At 42.5% G+C, this 22,253-nt stretch overlaps 1 protein-coding gene across 2 annotated transcripts; it reads right to left on the bottom strand.

Annotated features, from left to right (window-relative positions):
- Positions 1 to 693: 693 nt before the first annotated feature.
- ddhd1a (DDHD domain containing 1a) lies at positions 694 to 14,695 on the bottom strand. Of its 2 annotated transcripts, XM_052085366.1 has the most exons (14): positions 13,609 to 14,695; positions 12,717 to 12,896; positions 11,077 to 11,175; positions 9,047 to 9,175; positions 8,325 to 8,472; positions 7,536 to 7,645; positions 7,326 to 7,432; positions 6,334 to 6,596; positions 5,500 to 5,575; positions 5,264 to 5,413; positions 4,981 to 5,045; positions 4,554 to 4,726; positions 4,260 to 4,460; positions 694 to 3,621 (listed from the first exon to the last, which is right to left on the bottom strand). In XM_052085366.1, the coding sequence occupies exons 1-14, from the start codon at positions 14,303 to 14,305 to the stop codon at positions 3,434 to 3,436; spliced, it is 2,586 nt and encodes an 861-aa protein (XP_051941326.1). In that variant the 5' UTR covers positions 14,306 to 14,695; the 3' UTR covers positions 694 to 3,433. The 2 variants fall into 2 exon arrangements, with proteins under 2 accessions (XP_051941326.1, XP_051941327.1); XM_052085367.1 differs by lacking the exon at positions 11,077 to 11,175 and having other exon boundaries at positions 13,609 to 14,694.
- Between the last annotated feature and the right edge of the window lie 7,558 nt (positions 14,696 to 22,253).

The raw sequence follows: 22,253 nt of genomic DNA, 5'->3' as shown, positions 1-22,253 counted from the left end.
GCACAGAGCAGGGCAGGGAGAAAGGGGTCATAAATTACAACCTTAATGCACGCCCAGCTTTTCAGACCATCTAATGACACCTATTGATTGATCACGAACATAATAGGGACTGTTTCGTTTTACGTGCCTTCATTAATAAAAAATATACTGTCGTTGTGAAAGTCCAGTGGTGTGCTTCGATTTAAGGTCAAGGAAGGCAGCGTGGCTTTCAGTCATCAGGACACACAAGTGATTGATCTATGACGCTAATAAACAATGGTGCGTGTGTAAGCCCTTGATTGCAAAGCAGCAGCACATAGCTTATGCAGTCCTTTTAAGATGGACTCGTTTGAGAGGGAAAATTCAGTCCCCGAAGCCAGTTTCACTTGTATGAAATTGTGTGTTATAATAAGTAGACTTACAAAAAATAAAAAGCCAGAGAAGCCAGTAAAGACACAAGAAGTCTGCCGTTTTGGCTCAACGCAGCCATTTTAGGTGATTCTTACCGATGCTTTGACAGAGATGTGAAAAATTCAACCCACTGAAATCAGTTTTGCTTTGTGACAGGGTAGATGTGTATTCAGTAGTATTCAACACACAGTTTCAGAAAACGGGTGAGCCCTGACTGGTCGTTACCTGAGCAACTGTGATGTCATTTTCAGGCGACACCAAAGGGCAAATTGACCGCCGATCTAAGAAGGCTAATTAAAAAAAAAAGAGCAAAATTTTGCCGCTTAACTCATATTCCACAACACAGTATTCATCAAAATGTCGTATTTAGACTAGTGGAGGCGCATAGAACATATTGTAAAAGAAAAAAAAAATGGGGATGACATTTCCTTTACTCTATTTTAAACATGCATAGTCTGTCATTTGATACTCTGTAAACTGACCGCCCTCTGCTGGTAGGATACAGTTAATAAATAGCCTGAATAAAAGTGTTGTTTTGGCCAGATAACCAACACAAGTGAAGTCTACTGAAGGCAGCGTAACATTCGGGCGAACCGATCGCCAATTTGACATGGAACAACAAGATTGAACACAATGTGCAAACAGTTCTGGCTTTTAGGTGTACAGTTAGGCATACACTTTTGAACGAGCATACAAAATTTCAATGACCCCCTCATTTGTTTGGCAGCCAATTTGTTTTTTAAACATTTGATTCTCTCACATGCGCAGATGAGATTCACAAGTAGCTTATATCCCATTCACTTGTAACATGGTAGTCGAACCGCCGAAATAGCCCAAAACAACAGTTTTTTTGGTTCATTATTTGCTGGAGAATCATTTAAGAGTCTCTTTGGAGTGGACAAAACAATGGCATTGTATGTGGGGCATACGATGCATAGTCTGTCATTGTGTAGTCCGAGATATTATGAAAATGCAGTCCCCAAAGCAAGTTTAGTTTTGCGACATGAAATTTGGTGGTCGCGTCTATGTATCATGAATAGACTACCAAAAAAAGTTTTGTCTTAATTCCCTTCCTTCCTCTGTTCGATTTTTCCAGGTGTCTTATCACAGATTCCTGTGAGAGATTTTCAAAATTGAAATATTTGCAGATATGTCTGTCATGAGGAGACCCACAAAAAAAGTCTCTTACTCTGACAGTAACCAAATTTGAACCTTGTATACGTGACAGCCGGGTAACACTGAATTGTAAGGGTTTAGTCATTGTGTGTAGGCAGTAAATGCTGGCTAGGTTTGATGGTTCCCCGTAAAGCATAAAATTCTAAGAACTCCACAAGGTCAAATCTTGATCAAACATCCCTTGATGACCCATAGTCGGCAATTACCGACAGTTGCAAATGATGATTAAAAATAAATAAACAAATCACATAATGCCCCAATGTTATATTCCATCCTATTGAAATATAACACATAGTACGTTTGGCTGGTTTCAAAAGGCAAATCAATGTAATCCAACAGGCAGCTGTGTCAGTCACCAAGGCTTCGGACCAGCTTGTACAGGGCAATGCGGTACAGAACCAGTGAAAAGTTTGAAAACACCCCCTTACGTATTTTTTTTTCATTATTAAAAAAATATATGTATCCTGATTAGTGTTTTTCATTATTAAAAAAAATCCTGAACGACATAAGGAATATTAATGCAATTATTTGGTAAACAATAAAATGTGAATCAAAACAGAATGTTTTATGATTTAGATACTTTAAAGTAGGTCCTTTTTGCCCAGATAACATTTTTGTACATCTTGGTAATTTCTCTGAGATCATTTGAAATTGAAGGTGTTTCCAAACTTTTGACTGTTACGGTATTTACTACTGAAGCTATGCTAATTAGCTACAGTCGTTCTGCGGTCATCTTGGCTATTGTTTCAGGTCTGATTGAACTACACTAAAATGCGCTGACAGTGGAACCTCTAAAGTGGACTGTTTCATGAATGTGATGATTAAAATTAACAACATCGGGAAATGGAGGTCTGGCTGGTGATTGTTATCGTTTTTTTTAAATTGGACCCTAGCCTCCATTATTTACTGAAAAACTCAATGTATTCATTTATGCATGCCAAACTGTAAACCTATGTAAGTTATGGTTAAATTTATATTAAAGATTGATGATCATATTCTGATTATAATTTAATTTGTTTTGCTTCTCAAGTAAAAATAAAATAAAATAGATGAAACATTTTTGTATCAGCAATCCAATTAATCAAGAATCTACTAAAGGAGGCAGAAAATACCAGTATGGTAGGATTAGCACTAAAGCTAACAAATATGCTATTTTCAAAGGCGATTAGGTTTTCATGATTGTAGTTCTACTTAGTTGCATTTTCCAGGGGAGAAATGTAAAAATCGAACAAAACATTGCAAATGGCCCCAATTCGCAATTGAGCGAACCATTTCCCTTCGACCATCTATGACGTTTCATATTATACGTTAGCATTAAGATTGCAGGCTTTCATTAGACTAAACTTTATGGTTCGGTTGAACATTTTGGTCTTTAATTGTAGAACATTGCTGTAGGTGTCAGTTTTTCAGTAAACTTCAAATGAAACCAGCATGGCAAGTCTCTTAGTTGGAGGGAGTCTTCATTTCCTCAAAGTTATTTTACATGTCAGTCTCCAATCTTTTTGATAGTGACATGGAACGAAAAGTGAGGTGAGGTGCAAAGGAATATTTTAAAAGGTGTTTAATAAGTTAAATGTGTTTACAGAGTGTGAGAGCGGCATTATTTAATTTTTTTTTTCTAAATGACTTCTGGAAAGCCCACATTTTCACCAATCGCAGCTGCGTTTGGGATGTATCCCCCTGTAATAAAGGTGCATTGTGCATGGTTTTCTATGGTCCACTTTCGAGGTTTCACTGTACTGGAATGAAAGTACTTAAGTCGGTTTATTAATTGTAGTTCACAGAACTGGATCATAAGAAAAATATCAGTGTGCGTTAAAAAAAGACAGCAACAAAAATAGGCTAGGAGCGGGGGGGTGGGGGGGGTTCAGTCAGGTTCAGGGGTGGCTCCTCCGGGATCAGAGGTTGTTTTCCTCTGCTGGTATATGAAAGAGAGGAGGAAGAGGGCGATGTCATGCGAGCACCAGTAGCCTGTGTGCGACGTGACTGCTGACCAGTAACGACTTTCCACCAGGCCCTCGCGCAGCTCAAAGTCAATGCGGCGCTCCAGCTCCACTGGCGACACACACAAACACTGGGTTCAGTTTTGTTGTTGTTTTTAGGTGGGCGCATTGTCTTTTTATGTATTGTATATGTGAGCTACTAGAAGGTGACTGAAATACAGACGATTCATGAATCTATCTGGTGTACTCAGCACTATTCCACCATGTTGCCAATAATACCGATTGATGTTTGTTTGTATGTGTGTATGTTATACACACACACACATTGTTATTGTTATTGTCAACAAAATGAATGATAGTGAATTATAACCAAACACACACACACACGATTCGTTTTAGAATTCAAGTAATTCTTTAGTTTATCTTAATATTACATAATATTTGAATACTTTTAAATGATCTAAAACAGATGTTTTATTTTTGCTTTTTTATATGAAAACACAAAATACCTTTCACAATATTTGGGAAATATATATATATATATATATAATTTATTTTATGATGCGTACAACAAAACAAAAAACTCATTCTTTTGTGCTTGATTTAAAAAAAGAAGTAATTTTTCTGTTTTGAAATTTTTGATTGCCGAAGGAAAATGAAGATAACAAATGATGCACAGAAGATGCCGCCATTGTGAACAAACTTGTGCAGTGATTGCGAAAGGGTGGGGGTTTCTGGGAGGTGACTCACATGACACGTCTGCAGGGGGCGAAGTGGGCTGAGCCATGGTTGAGAGGCCGTATGCCGACTGGCTCTCGGTGCGCTTCTGCTGCTCGTCGTCTTCTGGGTTGGATCCACCCTCCAGACCCACAGAGACCGAGGGTTGGCTGTTGGAGCGCGAAAAGCGGGAGAAGAGGATGCCACCGATGCCTTTCCCGATACTCGCCGCTCCTACAGCGGAAAGGCGCGAAAGCGGGAAAACTCAGCCGTGGTACTTTACATGCCAGGATTTCAGGGGATGATAAGTGTGTGAGAGCGTCTTACCGAGGATGCTGGCCTTGCCCAAGTTGGTGATGGACTCTCCGTAATGTCTGCGCTGGAGGACGGGAGAAGTGCTCGGACTGGGAATGCTCTCCGTGTCGGAAGTCGGCTCCTTAGTCAAGTTGAGGAAAGTGGGCCGCACCTCGTCGTAAGGTGCCGGGTTGGTGGCACTATACCTGCAAATGATTCATCGAATTTGTGATTTAAAAAATAAATAAGTAAATAAATATATATATATACAGTATGCAACCATCGCAGCAGTTAAGTTGTCTCGGCAAAAGGTCATGTTAATGGTGGAAAAATGTTTTGAAATGATTTATTTTGGTCTTTTTTTTATATCACAAAAACCTGTTATTTCAACAGAGGTGTGTAGACTTATTAAATTCGCCGGACATGGACTTATGATATGTTAGTACCACCTAAGTCTTACCAGTGGATTTGCACTGGTGCAACATTGTTGTAGTGTTTGAGGATGAGGGGCTCCAATCTGTAGGCCTGAAAAAAAAAGCAGATTCAATCACTACCACATAAAATTCTAGAACCGAGTTTGTGTATTTTTCTATATTATATATATAATATTTTTCTTTTACTTTTTAAAAGTTTAGTGTTTTATACCAATTGTTTTGCATCTACGATTTCAGATTTGGTTTTTGGCTTTCTTTCTTTTCCTATTTGACGGAGGCATTAATTTCCAAGTACTTGGGACAACTGACCACAGGGTCCGTCGGGTGGAAAACATTGAAGAGGCGGCTGCAGATGGATGTCGGAAGGATGTGGTCCTGGTGGCAACTGGTGCCAGGCCGAATACCCCTTAATGCCAGGAAGACCGCCAGAGGAGAGCCCATGCAGAAAAAGTTTTCCACCTAATGTTGTTATTATTATGAAAAAGAGATGTCACTGAATCAAAAGTTTGCATATTTTTCCTGCATCACAGTTAACGTGTACAGACCTTAAATTTGAGTGCAGGAGGTGTTGACGGTTTGGAGGCTTCCAGTGTTAAAAGTTGATTCTCCAGCTCTCGTAATCTGTACACGGATACAAGATACACTGACTTGCAGCCACATGTGGGCGGTTATCACAGGGATTGGACAGGTGGTGGTGTGAGCTCCAATGTGCAAACACTTAACTTACCAACATAGAAAATACAGGGTCAAGATTGAGAATTACTGTTGAGCTTTCGTCGTATGTGACTCATATTTTAACATCTTTTGATATTTTCCTATTTATTTATAGTATACAACTTTGGTAAATATTTTTTTGTATTTGTTATGAGTATGTGGTATTTTTTAAATATTTATATTAGTCTTATATTTTTAATTGAAAATTTCCACCCCCATGTTTTTTTGTGGCTAATATAAAATAATAAACTCATACATTTCTCATGCAATATTTTTGTCAATTTTATTCAGGTATGTTTGGCATAATATCCTGTATCATTTTCTGGAATTTCAGAATCCTTGTCATCATTGCAATATTTGTGAAAGTCTTTTAATATTTCTATACTTTCAGTTCAATACTTTCCACTGATATTTAGAATTTTTTTGACATTTACAAATAGTATTTTACAATATTTCTGGATTGTAAAACTGTCAAATATTCTGCCTGTAATTACAGTAATATTTTTTTATTGTTGTGAGCACAAAGTGAGCAAAAAAAATATTTTTATCCTTTCGATTCGTTTTTTAATTAATTGGTCGATTAGGTTATTGGATTGAGCCGTTTCTAGAAGAGGCCCACGGGGCTACCTGGTCAATCCCTCATTTGAACCATTGGGGAATCCGACCTGTTCCTGGTGTAGCGCAGTTGCTCCAGCAGATGCCTCTCCTCGTATGACGTCCAGTGCTTGTGCAGCTCCTCTTCCACGGCATGGTGTTCCTGAAGGCAGAAGCGGACGGGGTCCCAGCCCGTCATGATGTCGTACGTGATGACGCAGCCCAGCGAGTGCGACACAATGGAAACTTTGCCCCCACTCTCCTCGAAGTCGGGGTTGCGCGAGCAAAACAGGCTGTATAGTCTGTTCAGCTCCTGTGTCAGTCCCTTCGTGATCTGCATAGGAAGGAACAAACAAGTCGTCTGACTTTTCATCTCAATGCTTGCCCGCCTCGCGCACACCCACTTGCTCAGTGCTTTCTCTGAATAAACAATGTGACTGGCTGCAGTTAGCTATGAGAGAGGATTTCTAATGCATGCCATTTATTTGGCTTCTACCCTCGCCACTTGCCTTCCTTGCATAAAAAACCCCACTGAATAAACTACTTAATTACATACAATATAATAAAACAATTCTCCCCAGGCCTGCCTGGGTTTTCTCCGGGTATTCAGCTTTCCTCCCACATTCCAAAAACATGCATGGCAGGTTAATGGAACACTCTAAATTGTCCCTAGGTGTGAGTGTGAGTGCGAATGGTTGTATGTCTATGTGTGCCCTGCAGTTGGCGATCAACCGGTTCTGGGTGTCCCCCGCCTACTGCCGGAAGACAGCTGGGATAAGCTGCAGCACCCCCCGCAACCCTTGTGAGGATAAAGCGGATCGGAAAACAGGTGGATAATAAAACAATTTGATTGACTGAATGGTTACCCCCAACCCCCGCAAAAAAAAGAGTATAGTCCGTCTATTTCGTTGACCTCTTTTTTTAACAGCTTACCCACCTTGCTCACATCCACTTGTGACATGATTGCTTTGAAACAACAACTTAATTGGTTGAGTCCTTCCAGGTGGGAGGAGTTACAATGTCTTGAAAGGGCTCAATAAGCAGTTATGTGACTTTCACTTACCTCATCACGGTAAAGAGGACTGTTGTAGTACATGATGTCCATGGCACTGCTGTTGAGAAGGTCTCTCAGGCCTCTCAACTTGTCTGGTGTAATGGAGTCCACTGTATCTATGCAGATGCACCCCACGGCGCAGAAGTACGGTAGTGTCATCATTTACTGAATATTACGAGTTTAATATTACCCTTCTAAGTGCACAATGAAAAGACAAACCTCCGTCTAGGGCCAGTTTAGAGCGCCACTCCACTGGAAGGAATTCCACATGCTCATCATTGTGCTCTGAAAAGTGCTTCTCTTCCATCTTTCTCACACCTTCCCTCAACCTAAAGAACAGCAGTTGAGATGTAGGGCGGGGTCACAGAAAAGGGTGTGTTTTACTTTGGAGGTGAGGCTGTATGAAAAAAGGAACATGAAGTGGTTTGACGTGCCACGTCGACGTTTCCTCTTTGTTGAGGAAGGTGTTTGTAGACCGTAATCCCGACGTAGCTGCGAGTAAGGCTTAAGGTGCTCGGCAGCTCAACTTGGTCTACTTTACCTGCTTAGCCGGCCTAAGCCTTAAGCGATGGCCTGACTATCCTTGTGACACAAAGACATTTCTTGGTTTGGCTAGAGCACTGTTTTCTCTAGGTGTGGATAAAAAATTGTCCCCCAGGCATTTTTTTTTTAATTGGGCCACTGGCTCATGTTTCATGTTTTTTTTGTGATAGATGAATGCATGTTGTGTTTCTTGATAATGTATTTGTATGTTTTAATACATGTTAGATTTTTACATTGGGGTCCAAGTTGCGGAGCCAAACTTGTGTCCAAATTTGATAAAAAAATTGGACCTAAATCTGTGTTCAAATAGAAACCAAATATGCACCCAATTTGTAATGAAATTTGCATCACAAATTTGGAATGATTAGTAGACGAATGGAAATCCTACTTTTGGAGTTTGATGTGAAGAAATGTGGTATTTTAGTGTCATTAAAAAAGTGAAAGAAATCCAAAGAGAAAACTCACATTCCCGTGTTTTTGATAATGCGTCCCTGGTCCATCTTCTGCCCGATCCCATGAACCACAAAGACAATGTGCGTGGTCTGTGGGGGTCTGTCCTCTGGGGAGGCCTCCTCCACGTAACCGCGGTGTAGCCGGGTTCCGCTACTGGAGGCTGAGAAAGAAAACAGTACGGTTGCAGGGGTGCGGTTTCACACAATACATTGTTCTGTTGTGACTGTGGACCAGCTGTTTGTGAGCAGTTCATACAATGGAGCAGGAGAGTCTTTATTTAGATCTCAAGTCATGTGTTCTAAACAAGGTGACAAGAGGCAGTGGAAATTTCTGTAGGCTGAATTCCAGTTGGAAAGATCTTTAACTCATTCACTCCCAAAGACGTTTTTAAACATCTTTTCAGACTGGGTCCAGAATTGGCTGGTGCAGTACTGAATGAGTTAAATTGATCTGAATGCAAACTTTAAAAGTATCTGACATTAGTAAAAACATTTGATCCTTGCAGCCAATATCAATCAACATGGCAGAGAAGTCATTGTTTATTACACTATCCACAGTCACGGTTTCCAGAAATCAAATGCATTTGATTTCAAGAAACCCTGACTGCTGATGGTTTGATAAACAATGAGTTAGCGGTTACATGGGGCACATAACGGATGCGTGTTCATATATGGCCGTTGCGCCGCCCTGACCAAACCTTTGAAAAGTTATCGGCTGAGCCCCGGTTGACAGACCTTTGGAGAAGCCCAGTTTTTGTGTCACAGTGCGAGCAATCTTAGATGTGGTGGCATCACTGTAGAGGTAGACCTCGTCCACGCTGTGCCAGTCCACGTGGGTCCGACTCAGCTTCAAGCTGTGGATGGCTGAGTGAGAGAGAGCACAGGAGTGAAGGCATATAAGGAAGGGTATTGATGGTTTATTCGATAAACACACGGGTGAACACAAAAGAGGTGAGACAAATCTAAGAGCTGTGATTGTGCTGACAGATTTAGTCAAATGCAGTCTGCGGGACTGATTTGCATTTGGAAGGAAATTGAGAGAAGGACAGTTAGTTCTTGCTTTTCTGCCCTTCTGAGACAAGAAATCTATTCTAGTATTGATGTGCTCTTAATGCGGGGACAAGAGTAAGTAAGAGCCACATGAAAGGGAAAGACAAAACTGGTCGACTGTCTCTGTGTGATAAGCCGTTTGGATGATCTGAACAGCAGCAGAGAGACCTTCAAGAGGAGATTGATGGGAGACTTTGGCAGCGGTCCAGTGGTTCCCTTGGACAGCACTCAAACAATTTGAGGAATGAAGGCCTTAAGGCGGCAATACAGTAGTCCCTTTACAATTTCACACAAAGCAAAACTGCAGATGTTTAGGAACTATTTTGTTTCAAAAGATGGGCATAATGATCCACAATTTGGTTGAGTAATCATGACTTGACACAATCCAGATCAAACAAAGACTATTACAATTGTCCGCGGTGACAGGTTTGCTGCCGTCTTAGAGAAGGCCATTGTGACGGCCGCGATGGGAACTTCAACTACAGTACATCCATGCAACAAAGGCATGGAAGCAGCAGTTCCCAACATTCAGAGAGCACCACTTGTATAAAACCAGTGGAGTAGAAGCTGAGGCGCGTAGGAAGGCTTTGTCATAAGGTACAGCAGTAGAACACACAATGACGTGATGTCATTGGTGAAATGCTTAAGCTTGGCAAGGGGCAGTATATTGTCAAGTGGGTACAGTACCAGTAAATGAAGAAACCATGCAAAAACAATGTATAAAAAAAAACACCACTCTTAAACCGAGGATCAAGTTTGGATTACTTCTCAAACTTTTTTTTCCATGCTACATCTTGTACTCATAATGGAAAACACAGAAAATTGGGTTTTCCATGAAGTCTCCACATTTGTGATATGAGATACAAGACTTAAGGGGAGATGAATGCAGCCCCGCATCACTGGAGAAGAGAAGGAAATCATAAGCCCTGAATGGAAATTACATGAAGCTTCCCCAAGAAAGTTGCCGCCGTACTGAACGAACAATGTAACTGGTCACCTAAATTTTTTTTTAAATATTTTAAAAAAGGAGTCCCATACAAGGACATTGCTGAGGGCGAGTCGTTGCGGAAGTAGGCCACCGACAGGCTGTGCGACACATTTGAGGATTTTGTAATTAAAGTCTACAATGGCTCCTCTGTTCGGTTCATCCCATGTATTTTGCATTTCATCCACGGGCTTTGTTTGCCACTTTTTGAGGGGGAGCTCGTGACAGGAGCGTGTGTTCCACAAGTTCTGCTCCAAGTAAGCTCGTGTGATGGAAGCGGGTTCTATGGAAAAATGTGTAAGGGTGTGTTCTACTGGATTTGATGTTTCTGTGTGTTCTTGTACATGTCATTTTCTATATAAATATGTTTTCCTAAAAATCCTATATTGTTCTATCTGTCATGTGGCATGTAATCGTGTCACTGATGGGCAGAAACCAGAGATGACCAGTATCACCATGGTTTATTCACGATCAAGCTAGGAAAGCCACAGAAAGAGCAGCAGTGCCAAACTCGGGGGTCACAGCACACAGGGGGAGGTTCTAGCAACTAGTCTCAGTTTCGGCTACAATGGATCTAAATATCAGATGGTTGAAAATAAATTCTGAGTCTAGTGCCACAAAAATCGGGGCTCTACAGGCGTCGAGAGGATAGAAACAGAGGGCAGTGGATTAGGGTAAAGAGACTGGGAAAAAAGTGGGGGGTTTTCCCTTTAAAAAAAAAATACAGTACCTTGGCAGCGTTTGCGTTTGTGGCATGTTCTAGCACTCGTCTGATAGTTGCTCCATTTGAACAGAAAGGGGAAGTAGAAAGGGGGCAGGTGGGAGAGGACTAACAACCAAAAGACAGTGAGTCACGGCCATTGATACCGCCTACCCCGGTCAGTCCTGTTGAGCAACTCGGTCGAGTGGCGTTGCGATCAGATTGCCGCACGGGCCATGATAGAACACCTCCGTACTGTTGCGGACTATCAAGCCTTTGGGGGTCTGATATGCATCGCTGCTTGACACTTGCCAGAGATGACCGGGAGTAGTGATTATAGAAATTGAGGTTAATACTTTTGACATTTGCTGAAATGAGCACCATATCCGAAGAGTAAAACATAACAGCTAGGTTATTGTACAGTGCTACCTTGACGAAACAGTGCCACACCTTAGGAAGGTTCAAGTTTTTGTTTTGTGGTTGAGAGGCCAAAATTGAGGTAAAAAAAAAAGTCACATATGCCACCTGCTTGTGCGAAAAGAAAAAAAAAACTATTGGAGAAATTGGAGAGCAGGTGGATGGGTGTCACAACGCCCCTTATTTCTTTACATAATGACAGTTTTTAAATTCATGGAATTCACATTAATTTCAATGGGAAACATCCATGTGATATGCAAGCAGATCAAGTCACGTGCTTGTTCAAGGAATGATTTAAATGCTTCGGGGCAAGGTACCACTGTACTGGATGCTAAAAGAGCACAGATATATAAATCAGCACTGTCATCATAAGCTCGAGAAATCCATTCAGTCATTTTAGTCTTTTAAAAGTGAAAGGAGATATCCGGGTTCGACGTTTTAAAAGGCCTAACCCGGTGTTTGTTAGTCAAATCAGCAGGCTTTGAATATTAGAAGCGAGGAAATCATGGATTCTGGTGGCAACGTCAGCTGTTTTTGTAAACGTCAGCGGGGGTTATCCCCACGGCCGAGGTGAAAAGGCCTGACAAGGAGACAGCGCGAGAGGCTTGCTGAGTACACAGGAAATTAGCTACCAGGGGGAGTCAATTTTGCTGTGAAGATAACCAAAATGGAGGCAAAAGGCTAATCATGGGGTCAGAACGCTCTTGTTGAAATTTTGGAATTGATAAGTAGGTGACGAGCTCACCGGGGTTGAGTTTTGCTTTTTCTTGGGCTGGTGTTTTTTTGTTGTTGTTGTTGTTTTTTTTTTTTGCTTCATGGAGTTGGACTAATTTTGATTCGGGCATTGATGTTCAAACATCTTAATACTGCAAATCAAAGCCAGACCCTTTCCTATCTCGCAGAAGCTGCTATTTCCTGTTCTATGTTTACCATCAACAAACTGTTGCACGATTGTAAAAAGAAGTTAATCACTATGACATAACGCAGACTACATGTCTTTGAAGACACCTAACAGAGGGTAATGGGCAATAAACTGTTCTTTTTTGTAAATTTGTCATGTTATTTTCACGCCAGTCATTAGCCATGATGCTAGCAACAATTGCATCTGCCTGACACCTGAAACAAAGTGAACCAACGTCGCAATGTTTCTCTCTGCCATCACAGGTAGCCGTAGAAAAGCTAAAGAACGATGCAACAACAAAATACACAGGTTCCATCGTACTTGAGCTATGATGTGTACAGTAATGGCTCACCGTCTTTCCCGTCGACGGTCCTGACGACCATGTCGCTGGCGTCGAAGGTGTCCTGTGCCTGCTGCCCACGAAAGTGGCTGAGGTGCTCGCATTCAATAAGGTCGCTCTCGTCCTCTTCCAGGGGCAGCCATGTGCCGTCGATGAACCACTGGCCTCGCAGCACCGGAATGTGGTCTTGCTCTGCCAATATAAAAAAGAAAACAACACGCATGGAATGAGTAGACATCACCAAGAGGCTGGATTTCATCTCTGGTGATGCCCTGCTGGGCTTCTATTCCGACTATTTGCAGTTATTTGTTTGTTCTTCAGATATTTTCCCTTCAGAAAAGTGAATACCCGGTACTCGCTGCAGTTGCATAAACTGTGCCAAGCTACTATATAAGAAAATAGAATACGTCACTACTTTTCTGGAAAGGGTTGATAGTAATTTAACGCAGACAAATCCAGTGGGGCCAAGTCTCATTGGCTTATGGAGTTGGGCCAGCTGTGATTAGTCTCCCACATTAATCAGTCTGCTGCTGCGGTGACTAATGACAAGGATGATAAGAATAATACACACGTGGCTCAAAGAATATTTCAACGAGCAGAATCTGCCTTCAGGAATTGAGAATGAGAAGGATGTGAAACCACAAACAGGAGAGAGTATACAGTCATAACATGACAAGCTGCAGACAGAGAAACATCCAAACAGTGACAATTATGTGCAGTCTTGTTTGTTAAGGTGTTCGGGCAAGATTAGATAACGCTGTGTTTTTGTGTTGTACTTCATCAGTGTATCGACTCTCCAAATGAAGACGTCTTGCCTTATAAGGAACATCCAGTGAGGTAAACTAGAATCAGTAAAAGTCCCAAATGCCTGTATAACGGTATTCCAGGTTAAATGGATACTTACGCTTCCAGTAAACAGGGTAGCATCCTCTCTCTCTGACGTCCACTTCATAGAGTCCCCCCCTGACACAGACGGGCTCTACATGGACGTCAATGCTGTCGGGGTCTCTCTCATCCGTGCTCATGGACGGTGTGGATGTGTCCAAAGACCCGTGGTCTCCGAGGACACCCATGGTCCGGGTTTCCAACGACATTTCTCCATTCGCTCCCTGAACGTCCACCGGGAGGCTCGCCGCACCGGGGTTGAGCTCGTTGTACTTCCGATACATGAGCTCGATGTTCAGCGAGTCGTGTCCCACGAAGGGCTTCCACGTCTTCTTGTCCTCCTTGTAGAACCATCGCACCTCCTCGGGACCCAGCTCGGCCACCACTTCGCCGAAGTGGTGCCTGGAGCTGTTGGAACGCGACCGCTTCCGTCTTTCGAACAGCGGGCCCTCGCCGTTGACGTCACCCTCGTAGGGTGAGGCGGCTGGCGGGCAACCGAGATCCTCGAGGAGCCGGAGTCCATCCCGGTTGTCCAGACCGGGCTGAACGGACGACATGCCGGGCAGCACGGCTTCGTCCATGGGGCTCATGTCTTGACAGCACTCGCACCCATCACTACCTACCGAGTGCCACTTTTTATTGTTGTTATTAGCCGCCGTACATCCCTCTAGGGGACATCGTTTGTCTTTTACAGACCTAATGACACGATTGTTCATAACTATCTGAGCCACTTAGCATCACTCCAGCTAGGTAGCTAACGAGCTAGCCGCGGCGAACGAAGCCGGTAGAAGTCCGAGGCTAGCTTATTAGTGACGGCTACGGCTATATCTCACTTCAAACCCTTTATGTAAACCGGTTTTCCCGGGGCGCTTTAATCCAATGTGGCGACCACTTTGCGGTCATGTTACTTTTTAAACGTCCTCGATGAGTTTCTTCTGCTAAATTCAAAGGGAGTAGTCAGAGACGTTGTAGTCCATTGTGAGTGGTGCGCGTTCGCAGCTTGACAGCTGTGACGCATTGACGCCAGAGCGCGCACGTCCGACATCGTGTTCTGTCCATTAGATGGCGAGAAAGACCAGCCAATGGCTGTTTTAGAACTGCAGTACCACGCTCGTTTGCTAGATAGCGACAAACACCGTTTGTAAAGATGCTCCCGATAGATAGATTCTGATTTTAAAGGACAGGTATCAATCACTTTAAAATCAGAATTCTGACTTGATTCTCAGAATTCTCACTGTGTGATGTACGTGGAACTTTGAATTGTGGGGAGGGGGCGGGGGTATCAGAGTGTGGTTTGTCTTTGGTGAGAGGACTTTTTTTTTTTTTTGCATAGCCGAGGATTGTCACTTTTGGAGGAGCAGAGGCATCGTGTTCATTTGCTGGCTGTTGAGTCCATAACTGATGTGCTCCATGTCTTCTTGTAGGTCCGTTGCTCGTTCATATTTCATGAAGAGATGCACCCCATTTACGACAAGCATTTACACAACAGGGATGATTTAAGCGTCATCTCGCCCTAAATTGGCCGTTTTGATATCAAATTCGTGGCCTACAGGTTAAGCAAAAAGCTGTTTCTCAAAAGCTATTTTTTGAGTGATCCACAGCACTGGAGCTCGTGGGACATCTACATGACATCATGATGACAAATCAGGTGTGTTCCACATCCGAGAATAATGTAAAACAATCCCAGAACTTAAAACATGTGATTGAAAACGATGTGATGTAATGCCAGGCCAGTAGGTGGCAATGTCACGACACAGTAACGCTCGTTTTGAAAAAGGTCCTATTTCCCTACTCAGGAAATGCTGCCATGTAAAGAAAATAGCCCTAAAAATCTCTAGGCTCAATTTAAACAAGAACGTTGTTGTAAAACCATATTGATTTATTTTGGGTGGTGGGGGGGTCACTTTTTACTTCCAGACTGACACCCCCCCCCCCCCAAAAAAAAGACAAAGATGTCAGGCCAGTCGGTAGCTCCAAAATTACATTTAAATTTAAGTCTTTTTCACATTTACATAGGAATAGTAATGTTCCTGGAAAAAAAAAAATCTATGACAAAGTAGATTTGGGGGAGTGGAGGGAGGGGGGGTATATAACATTTTGTGTTGAATCAGTTGAAAAATTGTGAGTTTAAACATTTTGGAGTTTGAATGGTCTGAAAAGTAATCCTTTTTATGAATTTTTCTTCACTGTGGAAAATGTGGAATTATGGGAAAAGTCAACATTTGCAGGATTCGAAAAACTGTTGCACGGATGTTCAAAATGAGCATCACATTCCCACATTGGAATGGTTTTGAGTTGCTTAAGAAACATGGACGTTGTTGTAAAACATTAGTGGTTAGTCATGTTTTGCAAGCACCTGCATGAGTGGATGAGCAACAAAGCACACATTTTCCTTCCAGTAAGTGAGCCAACAGATATTTATAACCAGCTGCTCACCTCTCTTCCCCTCCTCTGCTGTCCTTATAGAGTTCTGCCTTTAAAGAGCACCCTTGTCACTTGTTGCCTTTGTTCTTGGACAAAGACAACTTGCCCTTCATCTGCACTTAATTGGGCCCTGGGACTCTTGGAATGCGCTTGATGTCTCCGCTCCAATAGACAGCAGTTGAAAATGCAACCAAGCGTCTCGACATATATCCTAGCATTTTGTTCATTGTGTTTGGTAAGGTAAAAAAAAAAAAAAAAAATTAAAAAAGACCCAAGAAAAAAAAAATCGAAAAGTTGAACCAATATGGTGACCGAGCAGCTTGACCTCCTTGACCACGAGTACCTGGTCAGCCTAGAAGTGAAATGGCACACCTTGAAATAACAAAAATAAAAACCTGCGATGACATTAGCTTGTCTTGTGTCAGTATTAGAGTCCACAGTCTCCACTTCACTCCAGTACCACATTTTCTCACTGCCCTCAATCTCCTTTCGGATAAACAATTGTAGAACTGGCCCAGGTCATCTCTTGGATAACATCTGTCAAAGTGACAAAATATATAAATACACATGCTAACATGTTTAGCTCTGGATATTGCAGTCTTGTAGTCCACAGTGTACCCTTTACTGAAGAGCTGTGTTTCCTCACTGCCCTTAATCTCCTCTCGGAAAAATGCATCAATATTATAAAAATATTAGACATGCTAAAACACTCAGCTCTTGAGACTGCAGTACTCCACAGTCTCCACATTGCCACAGCCCACTGTTTTCTAGCTGCCCTTATACACACACACACACACACTCACACGCATACACACGCACTTTTACCTCGTGATGAGGCAGCTGGCCTTCCAGCAGGCGGGCCAGGCTCAGCACCGTTTTCTTCATCCGTTTTTCATGCTGCCCTTTTCTCAGATTCAATTTGAAATAACTAAATATAAAACGCATATTCTAACCGGCTTAGCTTTGAACACTGCACTATTATACTCACTTCCTGCGAAGTAAACACAGGAGACCCTGGTTCCTCCACTGTCTTGCCCGCGTGATGCATTCAATGCGTTGTGTGGCTTTTGCAGTTTCCTGTAAAAAGCTGTGTTGCCGAGCACGTTTTCAAGGCCAAATGTGTCACTCACGGTTACGCCGTACGACGCTGACCATGCACACATGGCTAAGCCTCCTTTTGCCGCATTGTTAGCCAAGGGGAAGCAATTTAGCCCGTTGAAATTCCACTCGCAAATTATTTTCAAACGGTAGTTGGCAGTCTACCAAAAAAACAACACCGACAAAAAAGGTCTGTAATTTTTTTTTTCATTAATAGCAACTAAATCGTCAACTCTGGCAAGCATTAGGGGCGTGTCATGTTCGAGGCGTGTGGGAAATCTCGGCAGATTAGCTAGGAAATTTGTACCAATCAAGTGAAATGCTGGGGGACTTTGTGCAACTACAAATGTGATTTTGTGTGCGTGTTTGGGACTAGCTTACAACCAAATAGCTGTTACATGCCGCAGTCTCTCCACACACATGTTAATCTTCTTAACTCTTGGCACAGCAGGGTTATACTCCACAGTTCCAAATTTGTTGCAGTTCCCTATTTTGTTGCTGCCCTCAGTCTCTTCTTGGATAAAATTTTGTCGAAGAAAAATCCCACCACTCATTCCAAAATAGTTAGCTCTGGATACCGTGCATGTATTATTATACTCCATAGTCTCCACTTTGCTTTGGTTCATGCCCTCAGTGTCCTCTTGGATAACATTTGGACAAATGACCCAAAACCAATAAAAAACACATGCAAACATGCTTAGCTTTGGACACAGCAATATTACACTTCACCGTCTCGATGATATTGCTGCAGTGCCCCGTTTTCTCACTGCCCTAAGTCTTATCTTAGATTTAAAAAAAAAGAAAAGAAAAACTACAACAAAAAAGCCCCAAATTATTTTCATATTAGAGCAACGAATCTTCAACTATCATTAGGAGCATGTCACATTCGAATCGTGTGTAAAATCTCGTCAGATTAGCTGCTAAATTTCTGACAATCAAATGAAATGTTTGGAGGATTTTCATGCGTGTGTGCGGATTTGTGTGTGTTCAAGCAACCTTGTCCATGCCCTTTAGTGTTGGTCATGACTCATTTACTCCTGAATCCTTCACCTTTCACCCCTCCTTTGCTGCACTCTCCATGATGTAATGTGTGTATTGGAATACCACCCCATCCCAAAGACCCCCATCTACCTCTACCCATAGGTAATGGATGAAACCTTCCATTCCGACAGCCTGTGGCCGCGGTGGGGCAAACGTCTGCGGCTTCCCGCCCCCTCTCCTGGATGTCTGGTTCTCAGGTGCCAGCCGCTTGTCGGTCCCGCTTTGCCCCGCGGTAACGACCTCCTCCAGGGCAAGGAGACCCATTATCATGCAATGTCTGATATACACTGGAGCCCCCGGTCTGCCTTCCTGCTGACTGGTTATGCGAGATGCTAATTTAACTACAATGTGACCACCTAAATAATGGACTCTACTGTCTTAGCGGCGTCTTACACGTTGCATAGCAGTTCTTTTTTGCATTTAAATGAGACAGCAATTGTGCTAAAGTGAAAATGACAAAGCATTAAAACAAGAAAAACTAGTCTGTAAGCCAAAGTGCCAGCATGGCACAAACTGATATTCTTTAAAATTAGTCAATGTGAAGGCTTTTTTGAGTGATTTTTTTTTTCAATTTTTAAAAATTGTATTTTAGTCAAAATATTCGACTTCATTAATCTTTTCATTTTCTGAAAATATTAGCTGATGGTAAGATGTCTTTTTATTTGAAGAAGAAATTTGAATTGAGATCTTTTTGTTACAAAACCAAAATATTTATTTTAATTAAAATACTTGAGCGATATTTATTTGTTCTACATAAAATACATAATATTTTAATCATATTTATTGTGTAATACTTTCATAGTTTGAATATTATTATTTTTTATTTTGGTGATGCAAGATTTTACTGTAGTAATTTTTTTGTCAAATAAAAACAGTAAAGGTAAATATATAATATATAAAAATACATAATGTAAAGTGTCCTTGGGTGTCTTGAAAGGCGCCTATAAATAAAACAAATATTTTATATATATATATATATATATATATATATATATATATATATATATAAAATGTTTTTTTTTTTTGAGAAAGGTTTAGTCGTAACAGGCTCACACTCCTGCCTCCTGTTTGATGCGGACAAACAAAAGTGACAGTCTCCCTGCTGTTTTCACGGCCTTTTTGTTTACTTGAGCATGTTAGCCCATCAGGACTCCCCTCCATACACACACAGACAAACAGAGGGATGAAGAGAGGGTCAGTGTGACACACCTCATTAATCTACGTGGCACTTAGCACTCCGCGGCTGTCTGCTTTGGTGGCTTGTTTATTTTCAGGGCGAAAGTGAGTGAAGCTCATTAAAAGGCACAATGTGTAGGTTAATATTTTCTAAAAGCATGGATGGAATTGCTCAACGTGCTCATTCCTATCTGGGTTTGACTGTTTAGGTGGATCGATACCAGTTGAAGCAGATCAATACTTTTTCTCCCCATGATGCACTGCTGCACTTTCAGCAAAGATTTCCGAGTTAGCATTTTCAAATATATATATACGTATATACTTTATATGCTCGTTCTGTACGCACACACTTGACTGTCGTGCATCATTTACACGGAGAGCATTCCGCCCTCAGTAGCTCTACACACGGAGACCGACCTACATATGTTCTCGCCCATCTTGGATGATGTTTCACATTGTCGGCTTGACTTATCTGAGCGAGGTTCCCTGGGAATACAGACACAGTGTTGGAATGTTTGTACAGAATGGCCCAGAGGGGGATGAAGGGGGACCCACATAGACAGGGTATGCTTCAGACAAGAGAGGCGGCTGATGTATAGCCGAGGCCCACATGTTCCCAAAGTTTGCCACATGTAAATCCGTGAATGTTCAAGGATCCAGGGGGAAGGAAACCGATTGTAATTGGTGGCGATTCATACTCACGTGCGGTCGCAGTGTAAGATGTGGTGGAGACACAGTGAGAGACAGTGCGAACATTTTCATTTCTCTGATCTTGTCCTTTGTTCTGCTTTTCTTTTAAAGGACAGCCACGGAGAGATGCCACCGCAAAGCTACGTTAGCGTTACTGTAATGGATGTCAGATGTTAGTGTTAAAAAATAATGGGAGGAACCGATTCAAATGGAGGGAATTTTAGAATCATTAACAGTGGTTGGCTTCTGTGTACACTTGCTATCCTTTTGTAGCGGACTTGTGTATTTCCCTAAACCAACCGTAAGCGCTAACCCTAACCTTAAGCTAACAACGACCCTATCCCTCCACACACAAAGCTTACCAAAGCCACAAACCCTTACCCTGAACCCCAAATACAATGAGCGTTAGCATTAAACTAGCGGACTGAAAGGCTACGCTGTCGCTGTTTCAAACGCATAAGGCGTAACGCTCTTCTTTTGATGTTTACTTTTACAATAAACTTCACCCGGGAGGGGCATTTGAACAGCTTTAAACCTGTTTTTTGGTGTATAGTTTGCCAAACTGCTACTTATCAGTGAGTGCGTAGAGTCCATTGTCACCGTAGAGCACTTACATCGCAAGTCCAAAAAAAACCCCACCCAAATCCTCCAAATGACTCCTCAGAGGGGGCAGAGGGCCTCATTATATCTCTGTCCATGCCGGGCCCCTAAATCTGTCCCACCCCCAGCGACCGTTCTGTTTGTTTAGAGCAGCGGAGCCTTGCTAAGCTACGTTTGGACTAATGAGCCCATTATCTGCCAGTGATCCACAAAGGCGCTTGCCCTCACCTCTCCTGTTCGACCCCCCCCACCCCCTTCCAACCCGTTCATCTCCACCTCATTTCACAACCACCCGCTTCCTCTGTCTGCCTACATGTGCGTTTTATGTCAACGTTGGGAACTACTTGGGTCTGGTTTTAACAGCCTAACACCTGCACGCGTTGTTGCCGCTCTTCATCATCACATGACAGGACACCTTAACGATCTTCAGGGGATGACTGGGGGAGATTTGTGAAGACACCTTCAGAAGCGCTACAACATGTGATGTGGGGAAAACAAGCAACATGCTCTGGCTGGGTTGGCCGAGATGCACCGTGTGTTTTGCTATCCAAGCGAAGGTTGAGAAAATTTATCAAAAAGTCCTCTGGCCCCATGAGGGAGGGGCATTTGCCCGGAATTGACATCATGTTTTTGTGTGAAGGAACAAGATGGGAGATGTGACAAATGGGATCTGGATAGCGATAGATAGCGATAGATAGTGAGAGATAGCGAGCGATAGAATTTGCGTTTAAAAACTCGGAATCTATTGCAACTGAATGGCAAGGAGCCAACCAACAACACTGCATGAGGTGCAGGAATTGCTGGCTGCTTATGTGACAGCAATCATCTTCTTAAGCCCGGGCTATGGAGTGGAGTGGCAAAACGAAAGCCTTACACAGAAAAAAAACCACACACACACACTTCAGATTTCCCAGCTATGCTCGATGAAGCCAAGATAGAATTTCTCACACTCACACCTAGGGACAATTTAGAGTGTTCAATCAGCCTGCCATGCATATTTTTGGAATGTGGGAGGAAACCGGAGCACCCGGAGAAAACCCACGCAGGCCCGGGGAGAACATGCAAACTCCACACAGGGAGGCCGGAGCTGGAATCGAACCCGGTACCTCTGCACTGTGAAGCCGACGTGCTAACCACTATATACCGCCTATATATTATACACAAAACGTCAAATAAAATGGAAGTAAATCTGAGTGTGACTTCTCACGCACCTCTGACGTTGTTTTGTCCCCCCCCCCCCTGGGATACGGGCTATATTTGTCGATTTTGTTACCTCACCATTTTTGGGTACCTTGTTGCAAAAGGCACAGTTGCTTCTACTTTTTTGGGGTTGTATAATTTCCTACGAAATAATCGCGAGAGCACATTGTTTCAATCTCCTCCAGGAATCCAAACAGAAAAAAAAAAAAAGAATTACCCGAGTGGATCGGAAGATTTCTCATGGTGCTTTTCTAATGCCATCCATTTGTTGTCTGCTCACTTCGCTCCAGCTTTAGCCGCATGCTAAATTCCTACACATGGCTCACCCCACCCCCGTTTTTCCCTTTTGTATTTTTGTGTGCGCACATTTTTGGCTTCCTGCTAGGCCCTTGCTATCATGAACCAGAGTATGCGGTTGCTTCGACTCTGTTCCCA

The sequence above is a fragment of the Hippocampus zosterae genome, chromosome 14 (assembly GCF_025434085.1).
Source record: "Hippocampus zosterae strain Florida chromosome 14, ASM2543408v3, whole genome shotgun sequence".
Lineage (NCBI taxonomy): Eukaryota > Metazoa > Chordata > Actinopteri > Syngnathiformes > Syngnathidae > Hippocampus > Hippocampus zosterae.
This window is presented reverse-complemented; position numbering and strand designations above follow the sequence as displayed.